Source organism: Sarcophilus harrisii, chromosome 3 (assembly GCF_902635505.1).
Source record: "Sarcophilus harrisii chromosome 3, mSarHar1.11, whole genome shotgun sequence".
In the NCBI taxonomy this organism is placed as follows: Eukaryota; Metazoa; Chordata; class Mammalia; order Dasyuromorphia; family Dasyuridae; genus Sarcophilus; species Sarcophilus harrisii.
This window is the reverse complement of record NC_045428.1, coordinates 503,842,925-503,863,861: the sequence shown is the minus strand read 5'-3', so window position 1 is coordinate 503,863,861 and position 20,937 is coordinate 503,842,925. Positions and strand designations below refer to the sequence as shown.

General features: G+C 38.9%; 1 protein-coding gene across 3 annotated transcripts in view; it reads left to right on the top strand.

Annotated features, from left to right (window-relative positions):
- GAB2 (GRB2 associated binding protein 2) overlaps nucleotides 1-20,937 on the top strand; it is a 249,075-nt gene that overhangs the window by 209,232 nt on the left and 18,906 nt on the right. For all 3 annotated transcript variants that reach the window (XM_003764621.4, XM_031961521.1, XM_023499682.2), the window contains exon 3: nucleotides 10,483-10,723. In XM_003764621.4, coding sequence (XP_003764669.1) covers nucleotides 10,483-10,723 — 241 coding nt within the window. The remainder of the gene's footprint in view (nucleotides 1-10,482; nucleotides 10,724-20,937) is intronic.

Sequence of the window (20,937 nt, the reverse complement as noted above, 5' to 3'; positions counted from 1 at the left end):
TATAGACCATTATTAATGTTTTAAGTTCTGTCTTTAATATTCTATTTTCTTGTTTTGTTTTTAAATAATGTTTTATTTTTCAAAATATATGCAAAGATAATTTTCAATATTTCCCCTTGCAAAACCTTGTGTTCCAAATTTTTCTCCCTTTCTTCTTCCCACCCCCTCTCCTAGACAGCAAGTAATCTATGTTAAACAGTACAGTTCCTCTATACATATTTCCACATTTATCATACTGCACAAGAAATAATGTTCTATTTTCTAAGATACCTTCTTTCAATTGGTCAGACAATATGATTTTAAAATTTTTTTATTAAAACTTTTTATTTTCAAAACATATGCATGGATAATTTTTCAGCATTGACCCCTGCAAAATCTTGTGTTCCAAATTTCCCCCCTTCCCTCCACCCCCTCCCCTAGCTGGCAAGCAATCCAGTATATGTTAAACATGGTAAAAAAAAAAATGTTAAATCCAATATATGTATACATATTTATACAATATCTTTCTGCACAAGAAAAATCAGATCAAAAAGGAAAAAATGAGAAAGTAAACAAAATGCAAGCAAACAACAACAAAAAGAGTGAGAATGCTGTGTTGTGATTCACACTCAGTTCCTCTCTCTTCATCTCAGTATGCATTTATTAAGCAAATACTATGTTCAAGCCTTGTTGAGCACTATCTTGCAGAGCCTGCTGTGACAAAGTCCTGAACCTCAACAGAGCTAGGGTAAGAGTTTTTCAAGGGGTACTTTTCCTTTGAAACAGGAGTCCGTGTAGAAACTCCAGACTTAGAAATATTTGAAATAAACCCTGGCTGTTTACATTACCGTTGGGGATGTTAGATGGGTGTAAAAGCACTTAGAACTCTATCCAAATGATTAGGGAAGGGGATCCAGATCAGGAGGGACCAGAACATACTGAGCACCTCATCAAGTCGGAGAACAGAGCTTGATGTCAGAGACTGAGGGAATCGAGGTCAAGGGGGAGAAGGTGTCTACTGGCAGGGGGCAAACTGTCCCCAGAAACCAGCATGGAAAAACTGGCCTTCTGAGCAGGAGTCTCCAAGAACTAAGTAATTATTTTGTCTGTGATAAGCAAGAGAACATTGTGTAAAAGCTTGGAATGTATGGCACTGAGAAGGCATTAAAATAATTTCAGGCTGTCCACATGGAAGGAAAAGCCTACCTCTTAACCTCTCCTTTATCTCTTGATAACTGGCAATAACAGTAGTTCACATTGACCTAGCCTGGTGTAGTTTGCAGATATTCCTTATCTCAGCAGGCCTGTGAGCCAGGGAGACGTGGGTTCAAATCCTCACCTGTGACACACGTTAGCTGTGGATTCTATGGAAGTCCCTTAACCACTCTGGGCAGCTCTGAAGACCCGTCCTGGGTGCCAACCTGCCTTGGAAAGGGAAGGGGGGCTTTCTTTGTCTAGGAATTTTCTGTGCTGATTAATCCCTGCAGTTCCTGGCCCTGTCTCATCTGACAGTCATCGTGATGACTCCTAAGAAGAGGTAGAGCAAAGCTGATTATGATCACTTTGCAATAAAGAAACTAAATATGAAGTTGACTCAAGGTCACACATTCAGTGGCAGAGTTGGAGACTTGGCATTTGGTCTCCTAAATCCCCAAGAGTGGGGTTCTTTCTATCACCCTGTGTGGCCTCCAGGAACATTCCAGTCTTTCCTTGTGCCCCTTCTTAGCAGTGACCCTTCTGGAGAGTCAGGCCAGATTCATTGTCCAGATGTTCTCTGAGGTCCTCATCCTCCCAGGCAAGACCTTTCTTATTCCCACTCCCACCTCTGCTTTCTCTCATACTGACCTCTCCTGTCTGAAAGGGGGAAATTTTGTGATATTTATTCCCACTAATATCAGAGGTGGTTTTATGACCTGGGGTGTGGGAGCCCCAAGCTAGGAGACCTAGCTCTCTCTCTCTCTCTCTGCCTAATTTGTGACTTTGGACAAGCCTCTCTAGAGCTCTATTTTCCTTCTTATATAAAATGAGGGTTTTTGATGTTTCCTTCAGGCTCAATTTTCTGTGTTTTTACATTCAACAAACATTTATTAAGCACCTGCTATGTCTGAGGCACGCTAAGAGCAGCTCAGCAACATAATGGATGGAGCTCTGAGCCAAGAGACAGGAAGCCTTGAGTCTAAATGTGCCCTTAGAAACTTAGTAGCTGTGTGACCCTGGGTAAGATGTGGTCCCAGTTGGGGTTTTCTTGGCAGAGATACTGGAGGGCTTTGCCATTACCTTCTCCAGTTTATTTTACAGATGAGAAAACTGAGGCAAATTGGGCTAAGTGACTTGACCAGGGTGACACAGCTAGTCAGTGTCTGAGGCTGGATTTGAACTCAGGAAGTGGAATCTTCCTGATTCCAGGTTTGGCAATCTATCCACTGAACCACCTAGGCAAGTTACTCAATTTACTGAACTATAAAATGGAGATTTTAACAACCCTTCCCTCATTTGGTTATAGCAGTATTTAGTAAAGTGCTTAACACAGTGCCTGGCCCATAGTAGGTGCTCTATAAAGTGCTTTTTCCATCCCTCCTTCTCTCCTTACAAGTAAAACAAAAGACAAATTTTGCTCTCAAGGAGCAACAGCATGCAAACTTTTATATGTCAATAAGATAAGTACAGGGTAAATCGGAAATAATTTCAAGAGGGAAGATGTTGGCATTGAGAGGTACTAGCAAAGGCTCCCCCTGGATGGTGAGATTTTTGCTGGGACTTGAAGGAAGCCAGAAGATGAAGAGGAAGAGGAAGAGCATTCCAAGTTGGGGATTCCTGGGAAACTCCTGGAGTTAGGAGATAGAGGATCTTATGTTGTCAGTAGCACCACGGTCAGTGTCACTGGGTCATAAAATTTGAGAAATGGAGTGAGTTATAAAAAGATTAGGAAGAGACCAGGTTCTAAAAGGCTTCAAAAGTCAAATAGAGGATCTTCTTCTTGATCTCACAGTTGATAGGGAACCACTGGAGTTTGTTGAGTAGAGGGGTGATGGAAGATCACTTTGATAACAGAGGGGAATATGGCCTGGAGGTGGGAGAAGCTAGAGACAGGGAGACCCTGTGTGTCTGCGCTAATCCAAGGATGGGACAATAATGAGGGCCTGTACCAAGGTGTCAGAATGATATGAAGATAGAAACAAAAAGGACTTGGCAACAGATTGGGGGCCATTGGGGAATGGAGGAATGAGAGAGAGTGAGGAGTCAAGGATGACATAGGTCACCAACCTTGAATGACTTGGAGAATGGTGGTACCCTCAACAGTGATCACAAAGTTGGGAACTGGGGAGGAAGGATCATGAATTTCTTTTTGAAAATTTAGGATGTATATGGATATCCAATTGGAGATGGGAGACTGGTATTCTGGAGATAGGTTAGGGCTGGATAAATGGATCTGAGATTCATAAGTTTTGACACTCCATGGGAGCTGATGAGATCATCAAGTGAAATTGTGTATAGGGAGAAGAGGATCCAGGACAGATCCTGAGGGACAACCACAGTTAGAGAGTATGAGAATGATCCATCAAAGGACGCTGAGAAGGAGTGGTCAGATAAGTGAGAGGAGAACCAGGAAAGGACTGTTCCAAAAACCTAGAGAGAAGGAGAAGGTCATTCAAGAAGGACACCATTGATGGTTCTAAGATCTACTTCCTAACTCTTATCATCTGTGTCCTAACTCTTATCATCTGTTCCTTTGAGCCTCTTTGTAAATTGAAGGAATTAAACTAAATGTTCTCTAAGGTTTCTTCCGATTCTGGTATTCTGCATTCTGAGGTCATTTCTAGCAATTAACTAAGGAAGGAAAGAAAAAAGCATTTATTAAGCACCCAAATGTGCTTAATGTGCTAAGCACTGTGCTAAGCACTTTACAAATATCTCATTTAGTCCTTACCACATCCTTGTTAGGTACCTGCTATTATAATCCCTATTATACAGATGAGGAAACTGAAGTCCAGAGATTAAGTGATTTTTGCCTAGAGTCACATACAGCTAATGAGTATCTGAGACCAGATTTGAATTCAGGTCTTCCTGACCTGAAACAGAAGTCTAGAATGACCCATTTGTAGAAAAATATCTCATTGCAGTATTTTTTTGAGGCATTTGGGGTTGTGACTTGATGTGATGCACTGGGGTGCAAGAGACAGATTAGGTTTCTACATATAGTGTGTTTAAGCTACTAAAGCTAAAAACTGCACTCAGACTTTTGGGATATTTATGAATAAGGAGTCATAGACATGGAGGTAATCATTGAACCCTTAGAAGGGTTGAGAGCACCAAGGAACACAGTATATAGAGAGAAATTGTTGTTTGTCCTTTGTTCTTGAAGAGGATCTTGACATTGGGGAGGTGATGCCATGACATGCAGGTGAATTGAATTTAAGTGAGGGAGGGCTGTGCAGGGTCATCTGCCTCACTGTCCCCCCAAGAACTATCTAAGTCCAGTAGCTAGATATAGATCAGAACTTCTGGAGATGGCTGTGGATGAAATGGGAAACCTTGACTATTTTAAGCTAAAGTCTAATATAGATTTCGGTTTGACTGAGGCAATACCCATTAAAGCTGGAAATCATTTGAGACAAAGAATGTCCTTTTTCACCTAATTCAAAAAATATATATAAATAAATGAGGTCTAGGACTGAGCCGTGGGGGGAGTGGATAGCCATGGTCAGAGAGATAGTAAATAGGAGGAGAAAGTCCCAATAAAAGAGACAGAATAGCCTCTATTTTATCTGGAGATAGGGGTGCGTCAGCAGAATGTTCCTCCCTTACTCCCCCACCCCCTGGCTAGTACTCCCACAAAGAGCATCTCTCACCAGCTATTAGAGAGTTCATCTTGCACTTACTAATGGAGTAACTGAGCCCAGATTCAGTCTCATTAATGCTCTTTGTGTCCAGGTCACTGAGGAAAGTATGATGGGAATTCATCCTGAAAATCAATGCAGTCATTGGTTAGAGAGGCCATGTCTTCCCTCAGGGACCTGTAGACTCTTCCTAGAATGCGTGGGTCCAGCTACTCTGTCCACCAAGCAGTAGATAAATAGGAGAGAAATTAACCCAGGTTTTGGAGGGTTTTGATCCCCAGTGTCCCTGCTTTATAACAATCATAGTAATAGCAGGTGTAGATTTCATTGTTGCTGTTGTTGCTTAGTTGTTCCAGTTGTGTCCATCTCTTTGTGACCCCATTTGAGGTTTTCTTGGCAAATATACTGGAGTGGTTTGCCATCTCATTGTCCAGCTTATTTTTACAGATGAGGAAACTGAGGGGGAATTAAACTCGGGTATTCTGGTGCCAAATCCAACACTCCTATCATGCTGCACTATATTCAGGCCAGATCATCCTGGAAAAAAATAGAACATGTTACTTTTCCAAAAGTTATGATGGATTTTGAAGAGTTCAACGTGACTAAGTTTGAATCTTGGCCTTGGAAGGAATCGAGAAGAATATCTAGTCCTGCTTCCCCATTCCACTGAATCCAAACTGTTCTTCCTAGAACTCTGTGTTGCCCTTTGTATATTGCCTTCTCATATAACATATCAAAACTATAGCCACCGTATCATCATATCCTATTAGTATTATAACAGGCTGCTCAGTATCTGGCATAAATTGGCGATAAGTGTACAGTGGAGAGGAATGTCCCCTCATTCAGCATAGATGCTGGGGAGTCAATGGTGTAGCCCTTCCAGAATTTTAGGAAACCTCCAGAGACTTGATTCTGCTTCTTAATAACAACAATAATGATAAACTATCCTTAGAAAATCAAATATAAAATAATAAAGAAAATGATGACTTGTCTTGAAATCATTTCTATCCATAAAAAAGAATGAGATAAATAATAATTATCCCCGAATTTGTTATCCCAAAGCTTTTGACAGAGTGCTTCATTGATGGTTTATTCATTTAATTCTAATGTATAAAATAGAACTACAGTGAAAATATTCTAGTATTTGTTGTTCATATGGAAAACTGTTTTCAATTTAAAACACATCAACAGCATAATGGCATGAACAATTGTTAGAAAATCTGACATCTCTCAAAGAGACACTCTTTAAGTCCCTCATAATTCTACCCAGCTTTAACTCCATTATCATGTTTCCAGTTATTAAGTGAAAACTAAAACAACCTATTGATCACTTGATTTCCACGGGTTACACCAATTTATTTGGATCCACTAAAAATCATATTAATCAGTTTCTTAATCTCATGAAATCTTTCCTCAATGATATCAAAATATCATTGGACTCAGCAAGTGTAAAATTCTTAACATACATGAAGAAGAGAGAGGCAGAAATATTTGAACTTGAATCCAAAAGATCAGCTTGAACCATTGTATAGAAATAGGATAGCCATTTTCCAGGCAAGACAGATCAAGGGGGAAGCTGTGGCTCTGAACATTGCGACTTTTTAGCATCCTGCAATTTAAAGTAATCAACACCTATGAAATACTTTTGAAATGATAAAACGAGCCATGACAGATCTGGAAAGTTTGATCACAAAAACCTATACAATATGAACAGAACACAGGGCTAACTAAAACAGCTATACAAAGATCAATGCTTTTTTGTCAAAATGGAAGAAGTAAGATTAATAGATGTTTTACGAGAATATAAATCAAATTTAATTAATAGGACATCAATATTAATGTGTATTTGTTTAATAATATTTAATCATTTATAGGGAGCAGCTAGGTGGTACTACAGATAGAGTGCCAGGCCTCGAGTCAGCAAGCTTCACTTACTGAGTTCAAATCTGGCCTCAAATTAATTGTGTGACCTTGGCCAAGTCACTTAATCCTTTTGCCTCAGTTTCTTCATCTGTAAAAATGAGTTGGAGAAGGAAATGGAAAATCACCCCAATATCTGTCAAGAAAACTCCAAAGAAATATGACTGTAAAGTGACTGATGGAATGACAAATAATATATTTTTCACATCATAGTAGTAGTTTAATAGTATTTTAAAAATAATTTATGTATAGTAAAAATTAATAGCACATAAATAGAATTAAAACTTAGAGAAATACTTTTAGAACAAATAGCATCTAGAATATTTCCCAAAGCAGTACAGTAGTAAAAGCTTAGGATATCTCCCTGCCACTGCATTTGTCAAATGTAACTTCACGTTATTTAATTATGAATATGGGTCTAAAATGAATAAGGTCTAAAATTGGAATTAAAAGGCCTGGGAGATATCCATGGAAATTCAGCTAGCAATATTTTGACAAAAAAAAATCAAACAAATGGCTGAATCATGGAGATTTAAAAAAAAAAAAGAATTTTTAAATAATAGTTAGCCATTTGTATTGCATCTTAACATGTAATCATTTCTTCACCACATCCTGTGAGACAGATGGTATTATTTCCGTCTTACAGATGAGGGAAACTGAGACTGAGAGAGCTTAAGTCCTTTGCCTGGGACACCCTGCTAGTAGGAAATGTCTGGGTCCCAAATCAAATGCAGGTCTTCCAGATTCTAAATCCAAAGCTTTATCCACTGCGCCATCTAGCTGCCTCTGATGACAATTCAGCATTAGATCATTTGATACCAGTTATTATGAAAGGTTCATCCTTAAAAATCACTTAGTTATCAATGCATATTATGAAAAGAGAGTAGAAACTAGGAGGTCAAACTGCCCAACGACAGATTTGGAACTCAGAGTATCCTTGAGAATTCAACCAAAATACTGTACCAGTACAGGAGTGCAGTGAAGGATAGGGCTGTTGTCCACAGTTGTCTGGATAGAACATTGAGCCATAAAAAATTAAGGACAATATTTAAAATAGATTGCTAAATCAAATACAGCAGAAGAAATCATATAGGAACAGAATGATATTTGCATCATTCCCATTGTCTTATCTGCAGCTGGTGCCACCCCAAAGATACTTTCACTGTGAACCTGAAAAAAAGATAAATTTTTACTCAGTTTCCTTAGTTTTTTTTTTCAATTGATGATTATTTATTTTCTCTCCCTTCTGCTTAATCTCCTTCTGTACCATCCCTCACCCCAACACATTGGGGAATTTCCTACATCAAATACACATAGTTAAGCAAAACAAATTCACACATTGTATCAGGAAAAAAAAAAATTCAAATAGCAGGTTAAGCTACCTATTTTACCTATCCTTTCCCAGGGCCATTTCTATAGGAAATATATCAAAAAAGATGAAGAAAAATAACAATAATAAATGGTTTTATATTTTTAAGTGTGTTATTTCAGTGAAACCTCTCAACAATCTTATGTGATCAGTTCTCATATGGATATTAATATATCCATTTTACAGATGAGGAAATAGATGTAAGGAGGTTGAATGGCTTCTCCAGGGAAAAAGAGCTAGGAAATTTCAAAAGGAATAAAATGCCTTCCTTCCTTCCTTCTCTCCTTCCTTCCTTCCTTCCTTCCTTCCTTCCTTCCTTCCTTCCTTCCTTCCTTCCCTCCTTCCTTTCCTCCTTCCTTCCCTCCTTTCCTCCTTTCTTCCTTCCCTCCCACTCTCCCTTCTGTAACACCCTCTCCCTTTCCCATAGAGGTTAATTCATCTGACAAAAGATGTAAGAAAATCTGTATGTTTACAGCTGCCCCTGGAATTTACATCTTTCCTTAGGAACAGGGCTATAGATTCTTCTATAAATTTCTCTGTTTCCATTTCTTTATTTGTAAAATAGGTGTGAAACTATCCTCATTGTTCCCTTTCTCCTCCTCTTCCTAAAATGAGTCTAGGAAGGTGTTTTGTAAACTGCAAAAATCTATATAAATATGAATTTTTGTTGTTAACAGTAATGATTATTTTCATCCTGGTACCAAAATTTCTACTACTAGCACAGTAAACAATGAAAAAGAATCCTCTTTTTAAAAATATTAAAAAACAAAAGTAAGCATTTATTCTCTGCCACCTCCATTTTCCCAAATTGAAAAAAGAAAAGAAAAGAAAAACCAAAACCTAGTAAAAACAACATCCTATAGTGGCCTTGTCTACAGTTTTTTATTTCATTCTGCACCTTGAGTCCATCACCTATGTCAAGAGGTGGTAGCATGCTTTATTATCAAGTCTCTTGAATTATGATTAGTTATTTATAGTGTTGATCTAACTTCTCAAGTCTTTCTACATTAAATCATATCCTCACTATGCATCAGTACTACTTTGAGGACATCAGAGATCCTTGATATGAGTAGTACTCCCTTCATTCTCACAGTCTACAACCCTTCCCATAGCTAAGAATGGTCTTTGTGAACCATTATACCATCTCCTGTAGCCTCCCAAAAAAAAAAAAAATCAACTGATAATATTCCTCTGTAAGTTGGGTCTTCAGTGACAGATAACCACTGTCTAGTTTGTTCAATTTAGGGTTCAGAACAAGGTGGGAGATGAAGAAAGAAACATAGATTTAAGCTTCCTAACAGTTGGAACTGGCCCAAAGCTCTCCCCACTGCCATTGGGAAAATAAAGACCTTCCTATCCACTGATAGTATTGAAAGCAGTATCATGTCAACAGGGATCTGGGTTCAAATTGTGGTTTTGGACAATAGCTTTGGGACTATGATAGTCAAGTCACTTCACTTCCATGAAATTTAGGCTCTTTATCTATGAAATGGGTTAATAATGATTTTTCATTTACATCTACATAGCTGTTTATCTCTTTATTCTTTTATTTGTATGTGTGTAAATGTGTATGTGTGAGTGTGTGTATCTGGGGAAACTAAATGGCTCAGAGTTGGGACTGATTTCAAAAAGACTGGGTTCAAATTCAGCCTCAGATATTTATTAGCTGTGTGAGCCTAGGCAAATCACTTAACCCACCTTAATCTACTAAAAAGGAAATGGCAAAGCCCTGCCGTAACCTCACCAAGAAAACCCCATAGACAATATGGTCCATAGGATTATGAAGAGTTGAACACAACTGAACAACCCCCCCCAAAAAAAAAACACATAAATCTACAAAAAAAGAAATAGAAAAACACACACATAACCTCACAAATATTATATATATATATATACACATACACACACACACACACACACACACACACACACACATATATATATATACATATACATCTATCTCTTTTTAATTCGTGTCTATATCTATCTGTAATCAGACTATATTCCTTTAAATAGTATCATATTCTCCCATACTGCAACATCCTGCAACATTGTAGCAACCCTGAAACTCATACCTCCTAGGGCACATAGTAGGAGCTTAATAAATGTTTTTTGACTGACTGACCTCATTAGGTTTGTTGTGAGTAAAGTGGTCTTATAAAGGATAAGGTAATGTAGAAATGAGAGCTATTACCAGTATGCTCTGTGCTAGAGCACCCACTCCAGTATCTCAAAAGGTATTTGTGAATCTAATTGAATTGGACTGAATCTATTACATGTTTGCACAGAAACATATATTTTGTAACACATCTATGTAACATATATCCATATTTACATATTTTGAAACATATATGCATGTGTTTTCCTCTTACACAGACTCTCTGAGAAACCTTCCCTCTGTTGGTCATGGTCCCCGCTCTTCCCCAGCAGAACTCAACAGCTCCAACCCACACCTGCTTCGAGAGCGCAAATCCTCAGCTCCCTCGCATTCCAGCCAGCCAACTTTGTTCACTTTTGAAGCCCCAGCAAACCACACGCAGACCACCTTGTCCACCAGTGCCCCCCAGGACTATCTCTTTCTGCACCAGTGCATAAGCCGAAGAGCAGAGAACACGAGGTAAGTGGAGCTTGGGAGGAGGGGAAGCCTGAGTGTTCAGAAAGCACAAACAGAATTAGGTTTCCTTCCCCAGAAGTGATCAGAAACATACACATGAAGATATTGACTTTCTTTCAGATTCAGAAACACACAATTCCCAGAAACTTTGCTTTCTCTAATGCCATTTATACTTTTGCTGAACCTGCTGCCCACTGTAATCCCTTTTTAACCCAAGCATAAGATTTTGCACTTATTCCTTATTTGTTTTCTGTTTGTGCTATTGATACTAAAAGTAGTAATGATATAGTGGAAAGTAGACTGGATTTGGGAATTGGAACTAAATTTAAATTCTTTGTCTTTGTGTCATGTTCAGGGCCTCTTGTGTACTCTGTGTCCAATGTTTCTGGAAACTATAATTACTCAAAAGAACAAGTTCAGAGGACCCCTTAACAATAACTAGTAGTCATTGGCAGTCATTGAATTTCTCTGATTCTCAGTTCCTTCTTTTAATAAAACAAGGGGTTATCAGTCATCTCTCACAATCCCTTATTGCTTGAAACTATATAATCTCATGATTTGTTCTTCCTGGGGAGGAAGTCAGGTGAGAGAGATGCTTCAGGTTGCGGTTCAGTGTGCATTTGTGGGAAGCAGCAAGGAGCTGAGTGTGAATTGGACAGCATTTCACATAGTACCAGAAGGAAATGATGGCACCAAGGATTACTAGGAGAACTGTGATAGGCACTCAATTAAACTTATTGGATTGGACAGTCTGGGAATGTCTCATGGAAAGACCTAATGGGTGAAAAGGATGAACAGCCATTTAGTAATTCTACTTCTGATTTTATCCTTGCTTATCTTTGTTCATCCCCTCCTCCATTCATAGAATGTCTTTCCCTCCTCATCCTCACCCCCACCCCCAGACTCAGTCTCTCTTTTGAGAGACTGATTTTCAAGTTCTAGCACCATTCTCCCATCCTTTATGATAATTTCCCTTTTTAAATTTTCCATAGAGCTTTACCAAGGCCTCTTCTTTGTTCTTTCTACAGAGATAGATAGTCAGGAAGCCCTAAGTTCTAATCTGCCTTCAGGGACTAACTAATTGTCTTTATTTTTTTTATGGGAGAGAGCTTGGAGCAGAATGGGTAGAGCACTGGGCATGGAATCAGGAAAGCCTGGGTTCAAATGTGGCTTCCTAGTTCTGTAACCCTGGGCAGATCCCTTACCTGTGTTTGCCTCAGTTTCCTCATCTGTAAAAAGGGGGTATTAATAGCATCTACCTCAGAGAGTTGTTGTGAGAATCAAATGAGAGCATATTCATTTGTAAAATGCACTTAGCATAGGACCCAGCACATAGTAGACACTATAGAAATAGTTATTCCTTTTTCTGTTCCCTTCCCTTATATCATAGTTATTTGTGTTGGTGATTTCTTCAGTCTGTGTTTCATTTCATATTGCATCAGCAACACTTAATACAAGGTCTTGAACTTAATAAAGGTTGGTGGAATTCTGCTCAAGTGATTTAGCAAGCTTGTTCAGGACCCCTTGTGGGGATAGAGAAATGAGATTTGGTGTCTCCATTAATGGAATTATCAGTCTTGTAGCAGAGTTATCCAGCACATGTCCAAATAATTCTGAAATGTGAGGTCCACATTTCCAAAAAGATGAGTAAATTCTCAGTTTGATAGATGGATGTAAAGAGGAACTATTGCTTGGAAGGCATCACCCGTAGGCCTTTAGGATAAGGCACTATTTCCAGAGGCCCCTTTACTTTCTAGGTGAACTCACACAAACTTGGACTGTCCAAGATGGACTGGACCTTCAAGCATAGGGCCATATAATGCTAGAGCTGGAAGGGGCCTTAGAACATAGAACACTAAAGTAAGAAGAGTCCTTTAGAGCATTGACTGTAAGAGCTGGGAGATCCCTAAGAGACATCTAGTCCATCATTCTCATACTTTGGAGAAAAAAACTGAGGGAGCAGGACACTAGTTAAGCAGCCCTGGGAAAGAGGATTTGGTAGAATAAAAAAAAAAAGAGAAAACGAGGCTCTGGAAAAATATTGCTCTGTTATTGCCTCCTACCAGCCTCCCTGCAGAAGATGTCAAAAAAAATTCTCCATTATTGAAAGGCTGAGGGAATTTTAGATTTTCCAGACTGTTTTCTTTTGCTCAGAAGTTGAGGTGGGATGGGCAATTAAGACTTTGCAAAACTTTCCTTGGGTGCCTCAGGGGCAAGAGCTGATGGGAACAGGAGATTGCAGGGAGGGACTAGGAACTGAGGTCTCCCTGCCTGGGTGGAACTCGGAACCTCTGGTTCTCTGGGGAAAATTTCCCAGGGCAAGGGCCAAACACCTGCTCTCAATTGGCAGGGATTTCAGCTTCCATGACTGTGGAGCCCTATTTCTCTCTGCCATCTTGTGGCCACATCCAAAAATTGTATCTTGTCCATGCTCTCTGAACTCAAAGGTATGCAAATATAGAATCATTTATATAGTACTTTAGAATAATAAAATGCTTTTGAGACATCCCCTCATTTGATATTCACAACAGCTCCGGTAGGTAGATACTGCAGGTGTTATTCTATGGATCATGATATCATTGTATCTGAGCTGTAAGGTCCTTGGAAATCATTTTTTTAAATGAAAAGAGTTAAGGCCCAGGGAAGAGAGATGAATATCTATCATCATTCAACATAGGAAACACCAGAATTAGAATGAGCACCTAGATCTTCTGACTAGGTCCAGTACCCTTTCCACTGTGCTCAGCTGACTCTTGGGCTAGTCACTTACTAGGGGCTAACAGGACAAATGGCCAATATATAAATGAAAACTCAAGATATTCCTCAGATGGGACCTGTCTGCTTTTTAAACTAGTAAAGAAACACTTATTTCCCCATTGTAAAAAGGACCGTAGGGTATCACATCCTAAAAAGACATTTTCTGCACACACAATGCACACTGCCCCTTTTATGTTTATATTACATTTTATTTTTTGTATTTTAACTGTCTTTTATTTTTTCATTAGTGCATTTCCCAGTTATGTCTCTTATTCCCTCTCTTCTTAGGGAGCCATTCCTTATAAAAAGAAAAAAAAATTAGCAAATCTCAGCAGTATATTATGTCTATCAACCTTGATAATTTTAGTGAAGGAAATTAGAGAAAAGATCAGTAATTCACAAGAGACACAGTCCTTGAACTGGACAGAGGACAGCAATACAACTCATGATCTCAGTTGCTTATATACCAAAACCCGAATATGGGTAATAAAGTGAACTAGAGCACATATAACACAAGATGGCAAATTTGACATCATGAAACTTGGTGATAGGAGATCCAGGACTAGAAAAATGCTGTGGAAAGTTCACCTTAGTCTTGTATCAGAAAGGGGAAATATGACAAAGTGCTTTGAACATAAATAAAGGATGAAACAAAGGGAAGAATGTCATAAGAGTATACTATTAGAGAAAAGGAGGAAATGGGGTTCAGGAAATAGACCACAAGCCCCAGACAGAGGTAAGATGTGAAACCTCAATTATAGGAACATTTTTTTAAAGTGTGCTCTCTTTCAACCAAAAGCAGATTAGGTTGGGTAGCTAATTGGCAAAGTGGATAGATTATCAGCCTTGGAATCAGGAGGACCAGAGTTCAAATTCAGCTTCAAACACTTAACCTGATTGCTTCACTAAAAAACCCCAAAATAGAGGAGCTAATAAATTGATAGTTTATTTTAATGGTATTTTCTTCTTGTAATAATAACAGTACTAGGGTTGTTGCCCTTCTATTCCCAGCTCACTGGACAGGTCTCCTAAGGAATAGTTAGTTATCTCAGTTCAAGGTTCTCCGAATCAGCCAAAGGCATTTAATGAAATGGCATTCAAGCCAATAAGTATTAAGCACCTGGTTATGTGGCAAGTCACTTTGAAAAGTACTAGAGATATAAAGAAAAGCAAAATAGTCCCTGCCCTCACAATCTAATGTAGGAGACAACATGTAAACAGATATGTACAAACAACATATATTTCAAGATAAATTGGAGATGATCTAAGATGATCTTAAGGCAGTAAGATCAGGAGGAGAAGAACTAGAAATAGATGCTTGTAGATCGGAGTTAATGGAGTATGTATGAGGAAATAAGATAAAACTGGAAAGGTAAGACAGGATTAGGAGGGGTTTTGAATGCCAAACAGCTACTTTAAAAAGACAGAATCTTTCCTTGCCCGGGACTAACAACTTGCTCTCCATTTCTCCTTTCTCACTCCCTGTTGTGGCTTCTTATCTCTTCCAGAGGAGATTCTCAATCTCAGGAACCAGATTGTCTACCATTCCCAACTAGCTAAGATACTGAAGTTCAGCCTTTCCTTTGGACTCCTTCCTATTCTGGGGACTTAGACACCTTGACTAGAGATCACACTCTGCTTTATGATGAACATTCCAATTATTTCTGAAGGCTAAACTATAACCCATGAAATAGTTATTGGCCCAGTAACCACCAAATGGCTCTGGGTAAAAGTGCCCTAGTTTTCCAACCCTAAAACTCTTCCATTCTCTCCATATCAGTGAGTGGGTGGGGTCATTGTCTCCTCTACCAATCCAAATATGTTCCTGGTTTTTTGAGCTACATGCTAGGAATACCTTTGGGGCAACTCCTATAAAAATATATATGACAATTCTGGAATTGAATCTCACTAATAAGAAGGAAGGAACTTGTTTGCAAAATTAGATATGATGGGAAGTTTGTGTGTAGTGGGAATAACTACTCTTTCTTAGAATTTATAATAGAGGAGGAAAAAAAATCCAAACACAGCCTGTCATGTACCCTAGATTTTGAGAGAGTAAAATGAGAATTAAGACCCCTTGACCTAAAATTAAATGAGAGAAGGCATCCCAGAGATAGGAAGCACTTGGGAGTCCAGTTCTGAAAACACAAATGAAATTAATCTGACAAGGGAAAGGGAGAAATTGTTTAAAGAGAAAAAAGATTGTACACTAGGAACTCAGTGACCAGCTTAGTTTTTTTAAAAGAGAATGGAAACTGGGGCAGATAATGGAGACTGAGTATGAAAGTAAAGAATGATTCTATACAAGACTGTATTTATCTAAGATAAATAAAATTATATCCAAAGACTAAAAGAACACATGTTGAGTTCAAGTCACTGGACTAGATTAACTACACCTCAAAGTCCTAAAAGAAATCAGCCACAATTATTAGGACATGTTCAGTAGTCCTTGAACACATATTGAAGAGTGGAAGAAGTGTCCCTAGGACTAGAAAAGGACAAATGGGAGGAGAAGAGGAGGAAAAAGAAAATTATGATGAATGATGATAGAGACTGCAAATTTGTGGTCCTTCAATTTGCCTTTAATTCCTGGCAAAATTTTAGAACATCATATTAGCAGGATGGTTAGTGAGCAGGAACCAAGAGAACCAGAATATTTGGGCAATTTATTTCCTTTGGTGAAAGGAATAATTAAGAAAATGCTTTATAGATAGAGTTTACCTAGATCTTGACCAAGTATTTGACAATGGAAACATTTTATTTGACAATGTTATTTAGGTCACACTGAAAATAAAGGCAGAAAATTGGCATATGGATGACAGGAGTCCCAATTCCAAAAGATTTTGACAGATTAGAATGTGAGGCTATATCTTTAAGAAGAAATATGCTTTAGTATTTTCCCCTAGTTCCCTACTGAAATGATAGGGCCAAAGAAATAGAGGGAGGGGGAGAAGAGAGAGAGAAGAACAGAATAGAGGAGAGGAGACAGAGAAGAATAAAAAGGCAAATCTTCGAATTGTGTTCAAGACATTAGCTTCACAAGTATAAAAAGGAGAAGTTGTAGCTAGATAGTTGTTCGTTTGAAAAAGATCTGGGATTTTTCTTGAACTACAAGCTCAGAATGAACCAATAGTATGATGTGGCATCCAAAAAAGCTACTATCTATCAATCTACATTGACAAACATATCAACCAAGACCCTCTTCTGAGGACTTCTAGGGTATTGTGTTCAATTTTGGGTGCCATAGTTAAGGAAAAACATTGACAAAACATCTAGAAAAGAACATACAGGAAGAAGTGATGAAGGACTTGGAAGTCCGACTTCATGAGAATGAGCTAAATAGCCGAGGGATGTCTAGCCTGAAAAAAGAGAAGACTGAGGGAGTGGGACTTGGGAGCTGCCTTCAAGTATTTGAAAGGCTTTCTTGTGGAAGAAGGATTAAGTTTTCTGCTTACCTGGGGAGAGAAAAACTAGAAGAAATGGAGGGAAGTTAGTAAGAGAAACAGTTTGCTTTTGTTATAAGGGGGGAAAAAACCATTTTAATCTGGCTTGGGGCTGGGCAAATATGAGGCACAAAAGATAAAGGATCCAAGAGCGGAGTCAGGAAGACCCAAATTCATATCTGTCTCACACTCTTACTAGCTGGTATGACCCCAGGTAAATCACTTAATCCTATTTGCCTCAGTTTCCTCATCTGTGAAATGGAGATAATAATAACATCTACCTCCCAGATTTGTTGTATGGATCTAATGGAAAAATAGGCACATAACACAGTGCCTGGTGCACAGTAAGTGCTATATGAATGTTACCTATTATAGCTACCTATTCTTCCTTGTCTTTATCATGCTATATGTGGAGCTAGTTCTGTACTAGGAGAGCCCTGTTCTAATTAGATGGATCGGATCCCTTGTTCCTCTACTTGTTGGCTCACTAAGAAGCCTCCGCCCTGTCATCTTGGGGAGGATTGGAACTCTGAAAAAAGTAAAAGGTACGCAATGTACAAAATCAGGTATGAGACAGGTGGTTTATTTTGACATTGAAAGAAACGCTAAACACAGAACTATTGAAACAGGATTGACTCATTTATAACTACCATTACAGTCTGTTGGGATGCTAATAGTTCAACCTCATCAGGACTTAAGACAATTGGAAAGGCTTTTAAATTAGGCTTTTTACATTTTGCTTCCTTTGGCATCGTCTGGATGAAACAGGCAAGCTGGGACTATCTCCTTTTCAGTGGCTTCTTCCTTCTTCATCAGGCTTAATTGTGACCACAGTGACTCTGAGACTGTTGCCACCTCCAGACTTGCTCTCCTTCAGACCTTTCAAACTCATGAAGTTCCCCCTACTTAAAGAAAGCAAGCATAACAGGCAGGGAAGCTACCAGAGACCCAAGCATTAGCTCACCTGATCGTGCCCCCTTGCTAAATCCTTGGAGTTTACCAGGACATCTGAGAAGAGTAGGCCCCTAGTCTTTACGACCCATCATTGGAGCTGCATGTTGCCTCCTGGAGAGCCACAGCCAAAGACAGTGTCATGCCTTTTCCCTGTCCATCACCTTGTCATCCTGCTGCTGACAGGGCGAGAGGGATGAATAAGAGACCATTAAGAGTCTATTATACCATATTCAGTGACCAAGTTCGTTCAGCAGTGAGTTATAGGGGACTGGAATGGACACAGCCCCAAAGCTCCCACTCTGTCACTGGAATCAGAGAAGCATTGCAAGATTTTTCCTCATGATTTATTGAGGGAGGGCAAATCTGAGCATGTTCTATGACCCTGCTGCACAAACGGTGAAAGGTGTCCAAAACGGAGATGAGACTGCCTTGTGAGGTAGTGAATTCTTGGGCCAAGTCTAGGTGATTAGTGAATAGGGACATTTTAATGCAGATGTCTACTCTAGTAGAACCAGGACTAGGTTAACTGAAGGTCCTTTTGAGATCTCAGAATCATTATATACCTCATCTCTAGATCAAAAATCATGAGATTTAGAGCTGGGAGAGGTCTTAGAGGTCATCTTGCCTCCCCCCATCCATTAAACCTCAAAGAGGAAATGATTAGTTACTGTATGGGAAATAAATAGCAGAGTTGGGCTAAAAAGGGACTAGGTGGTCCTCAAATCTTTTTTCTATCTCTGTTCTGGGTTGGGCTGGGGAACAAACTCAAGCTCCTCCCCTTCCCTGGTGACTGGGCAAACAATAGGGATCTGTCTACACTTCAGCCTAAATGACTCCAGATTTTCTACTCAGGATCTGGTCTGTCCCAGGATATAGCCAGGTACATTATGTTCCATTGTGTACTGCCTTGGCCAACTCAGTCCTAGAAAAATCTCTCCACTTTTCCTCTTTCCCACCCTTTTTGTCTCCTCTTATATTTCCTTTCTTCTATCACCATCCTTTCTCCATTTAACCTCTTTGTTCCCCATTCCCCTCTCTCTTTATTCTTCTCTCCTTTTTGTTCCCTGGTTCTCTATTTCTCCTTTCCTTCCTTCTGTTTCCTCTCAGCTTCCTTCTGTTCCTATCACCTTTGTCTTCATTCTTTCCTTCCTTTTCTATCCTTCCTCCCCTTTTTCTCTGTTCTGCTTCCTTGCCTCCTGCCAGCAGAGTTAGCAGTTGAGACCTTATGTGAAGACGATGACAGATCAATAGATTTGCCTGAACTCTTTTTATGAAGATAAGATACTCCAATAGAGGAGGAAAATTACCATGAAAATAAAAAGATATCCCAATAGAAGAGGGAAAAAATTACTTAATTCATGAGGATGTTTTTAATGGAGATGCCCGTTCAGATAGAACCCGGATTAGATTAACTCTGAGGGTCCTTTTGAGGTCTAATTGTACCCAATTCGTGGCAAAACTGAGAATTGTAGGATTCTTTCCACCTCACCACCATATTGGTTTAAAGGCCAACGGAGACAAAAGTCCCTATCTTCTTAGGTTTGGAAAACAGGCAACCAAGGACAAGAAAGTAGTTGACTCAGAAATCATAGGAGATCACAGTTTTATACCAGAATATATGTGTGTGTGTGTGTGACACACACTTTAAAATTTTTAAAATTTTTATTCTAAATTTAAACACCAAATAAAATGGATAATAGAGTAGAAAGGAACAGAATAAGATTGTACATGAAGCACATTTCCATTAAGTACCACTTGCTTTTCTTTTTAAGTGCATATGATCAACCTGTAACCTTCAAAACTGTTTGTTTTTGCTTCTTTCTGGCTGTTCTGCTAGATTTTACAAGAACTTTTCACCTGAGACTCATGAGCTTGTTTTTCAAAAATATTCTGATAATTGCATTTCTGAATAATCAGTTTCCTTTGTAATCTTATATATTTCACTTTATAAATATACAAATATTATTCTGAGAAAGGATCCCTAGACTTTACCAGATTGCCATAAAGGTCATGTTACAAAAGAAGTTAAAATTCCATGTTCTAGAATGTAGACTATTAAGAATTGGAAGAGAACATAGTCAGCATTCAACCTGAATCCTTGATTTTATGGAGGGAGAAAACTGAGTCCCAGAGAAGAAAATTCCAGTTTTCTTTCAAGTTATAGGCAGTACAGTACACATAATACCAGGCCTGGAGTCCAGTAGACTTTTTTTTTTAATAGCTTTTTATTTGCAAGTTATATGCATGGGTAATTTTACAGCATTGACAATTGCTAACCTTTTGTTCCAATTTTGAGTCCAGAAGACTTATCTTCCTGAGTGCAATCTGACCTCAGACACTGACTAGCTTTGTGACCCTGGGCAAGTCACTTTATCTTGTTTGCCTCAGTTTCCTTATCTGTAAAATGATCTGGAGAATAAAATGGCAAACCATTCCAGTATCTTTGCCAAGAAAACCCCAAATGGGGTCACATTGAGTCAGGCACGACTCAAATAATTCAACAACAAAATGGCCATGACCACTTTTGGGCAGGGAAAATCAGTCATCAAGTAACCAGCCCAGTCACATTTTGTGTGTCCTATACCTAGCTATATTTCCTACTCTTGAGAAATTAACATTCCAGCCATGGACCCCAGTCATGGGCTCAAAGCCCAGCTCCTGTTGGATTCTTCTGCTGAGAAATTTTCAGTGGTACGTTTACAACAGTGGTTCTCAAGCTTTTTGGACTCTAGACTTTTTTATACTCTTAAAAATTATTTAGGACACTACTCCTCAAGAGTTTTCATTTATGTGGATTGTACCTACCAATATTTCCACATTAAAAATCTAAATGTCTTAGTAATGTGAAAATAGTTTTGCAGACTTCACAAGGGGGAATGCCCAGAGGTACCTCTAGCACACTTGGAGAACCCCTAGCCCATAGGGTAATGGGCATTTGAGGTCCTATGTGATTTGGCCTTAACCTACCCCTCTGGCCTTTTCTCACATTATTCCCCTTGCATATCTCTATGCTCCTCTATGAACTTCTTCTCTAAACTGCACCCTTGATTAAGCTTAGGATAC